Source organism: Berghia stephanieae, chromosome 11 (genome assembly GCF_034508935.2).
Source record: "Berghia stephanieae isolate SIO BIC M18660-M18661 chromosome 11, UCSD_Bste_1.3, whole genome shotgun sequence".
Lineage (NCBI taxonomy): Eukaryota > Metazoa > Mollusca > Gastropoda > Nudibranchia > Aeolidiidae > Berghia > Berghia stephanieae.
In genome coordinates, this window is record NC_088370.1 from 5,627,136 (window position 1) to 5,629,635 (window position 2,500).

At 32.2% G+C, this 2,500-nt stretch overlaps 1 protein-coding gene across 1 annotated transcript in view; it reads right to left on the minus strand.

Moving 5' to 3' along the window:
• The window catches only part of LOC144956638 (uncharacterized), a 49,883-nt gene that overhangs the window by 32,253 nt on the left and 15,130 nt on the right, over positions 1-2,500 (minus strand). The window contains exon 4 of the mRNA XM_078887278.1: positions 143-297. Coding sequence (XP_078743404.1) covers positions 143-297 — 155 coding nt within the window. The remainder of the gene's footprint in view (positions 1-142; positions 298-2,500) is intronic.

Below are 2,500 nucleotides of genomic sequence, written 5' to 3' on the forward strand. Positions count from 1 at the left end.
TTCCTACTCACTTCATCTCTTGTTGTTATCAACGTCAATGAGAACGATACTGGATAGTAAGTAAGTAGGTATAAAGATTCGCGATGATCGACACAGTAAGTCTGTGTGCCTGTTGTATCTCATGGATGGACTTGGAACTTACCTGGTGTCATGGGTTCCGCCGATCCTCCGGAAACCCACTTTCCCCCTTGGAATTTCCAATGCGAATTGTCGGCTAGAATCATGTCCACCCACACGTGGTAATATTTGGTGGGGTCAAGGCCGCTTAACAGGAAATGAAGCACCGGAAACATTCGCCTGGGTGATAAAACAAAAAACAAAACAAAAATCAATCAATTATTCAAGCAGTCATATTAACAATTAATTAACTAATTAACTGATTATTAATTAATAATGACAGTGATGATGATAATGATGATGATGACGATGATAATGATGAAAATGATAATAATAATAATAATAATAATAATAATAATAATAATAATAATAATAATAATAATAATAATAATAATAAAATAATAATAATAATAATAATAATAATAATAATAATAATAATAATAATAAGAAGAAGAAGAAGAAGAAGAAGAAGAAGAAGAAGAAGAAGAAGAAGAAGAAGAAGAAGAAGAAGAAGAAAATAATTATGATCATAATAATAATAATAATAATAATAATAATAATAATAATAATAATAATAATAATAATAATAATAATAATAATAAAGAAGAAGAAGAAGAAGAAGAAGAAGAAGAAGAAGAAGAAGAAGAAGAAGAAGAAGAAGAAGAAGAAGAAGATATCGAAATTGAAACTTTAAATAAATTTTATTCACGTTTCGACACAGCAAACAAATTTGATATTGAAAATGAAAAACATAAATTAGACAGGGCTTTGGAAGATGAAATGACTATTGAGGTCAGTGAAGAGGAAACGAGATTCGTATTTTCGAAACTAAACGAGAGGAAGGCTGCTGGGCCGGATGGATTGAAAGGAAAACTATTAAAAGAATGTGCCCACCAGCTTTCCCCCATTTATACACATATTTTTAACTGGTCCCTCCAATGCGTTTCGATCCCTGAAATTTGGAAAACTTCAAAAATTATTCCTGTTCCAAAAAAAGAAAAACTTGAAACTATGAACGATCTCAGACCTGTTGCACTGACTTCAATAGTCATGAAATCTTTAGAAAAACTTGTTCTTGTTAAAATTAGGAATCAGTTTATGCCATTGAGTGATAGTCATCAATTTGCTTACAAACCAGGACGTGGCGTAGAGGATGCCATTTTGCTGTTTACAAACAACATCTACAGGCATCTAGATCACGCTAGGAGCTATTGCAGATTGCTTTTTGCAGATTTTTCTTCAGCGTTCAATACAATGCAACCTCAGTTGGTTGTTCAAAAATTGACTAGTCTGAATTTAAACAAGTATATAATTGCTTGGGTGCTCGAATTTCTTACGGAGCGAGCACAATATGTTCAATCAGGACAAAACAAATCTTCCTGTATAACTACAAATACTGGTGCTCCTCAGGGTTGTGTATTGTCCCCTGTATTATTCACAATATACACGAATGACTGTAGAAGTCAAAACCTGAGTGTACCTTTAATAAAGTTTGCAGATGACACCGCTCTTCAAGGCCTCATAACAAATGGCAACGAAGTGGCTTATAGGCAAGAAATTGATAGATTTGTGTCTTGGTGTGATGCCCACCACCTAGAGCTTAACATAAGCAAGACAAAGGAGCTAGTGATTGACTTTAGGAGAGTGAAGGAACCGATAGAACCGTTAAAATTAAAGGACCAATTCGTCCAGCGAGTTCCTCACTACAAATACCTTGGTGTAATGATTGATGACAGGCTCAAGTGGGATGAACACTTGAAAATAATTAGGCATAAGATGTGCAGACGTACATATTTTTTATCAAAACTCTCTCAGTTTAGAATAGATAAAACCCTCTGCACATTATTTTATAGAGCAGTCATCGAAAGTGTTTTGTCATTTTGTATAACAGCTTGGGGAGGCAATTGCTTAGCAGTGGAAAGGAACAAAATAAATTCAAATATTAAAAAATCCATTAAACGCTATATAAATGATGTTGACGATGTAGATCTTTTATACGAGAAATTTTGTATAAATAAAATAACTAAAATATTAAATGACCAGTATCATCCACTAAGACCATCAATTATTATGTCAGAAAGAAGTGGTCGCCCTTTCTCTATTTCAACGAAAACAGAGAGACACCGAAAATCTTTTCTGCCGTCCAGTATTAGGCTTTATAACAACAAGCAATAATCATTTTATATAATTATTTCTCATTTTTACTTTTAAAAAATATAAATATTAATTTATTAATTTATTTGTTTTGCAATCTTTTCAATTTTCAATTTATAGTGACAGTTTTAACTATTTTACAGTGAAATTATTCATATTATAAAGCGCAGCTCTGGTTATAGAGCTGCTCCTTTTTTATATATATACATCCTATTTCCATTGTATTTTT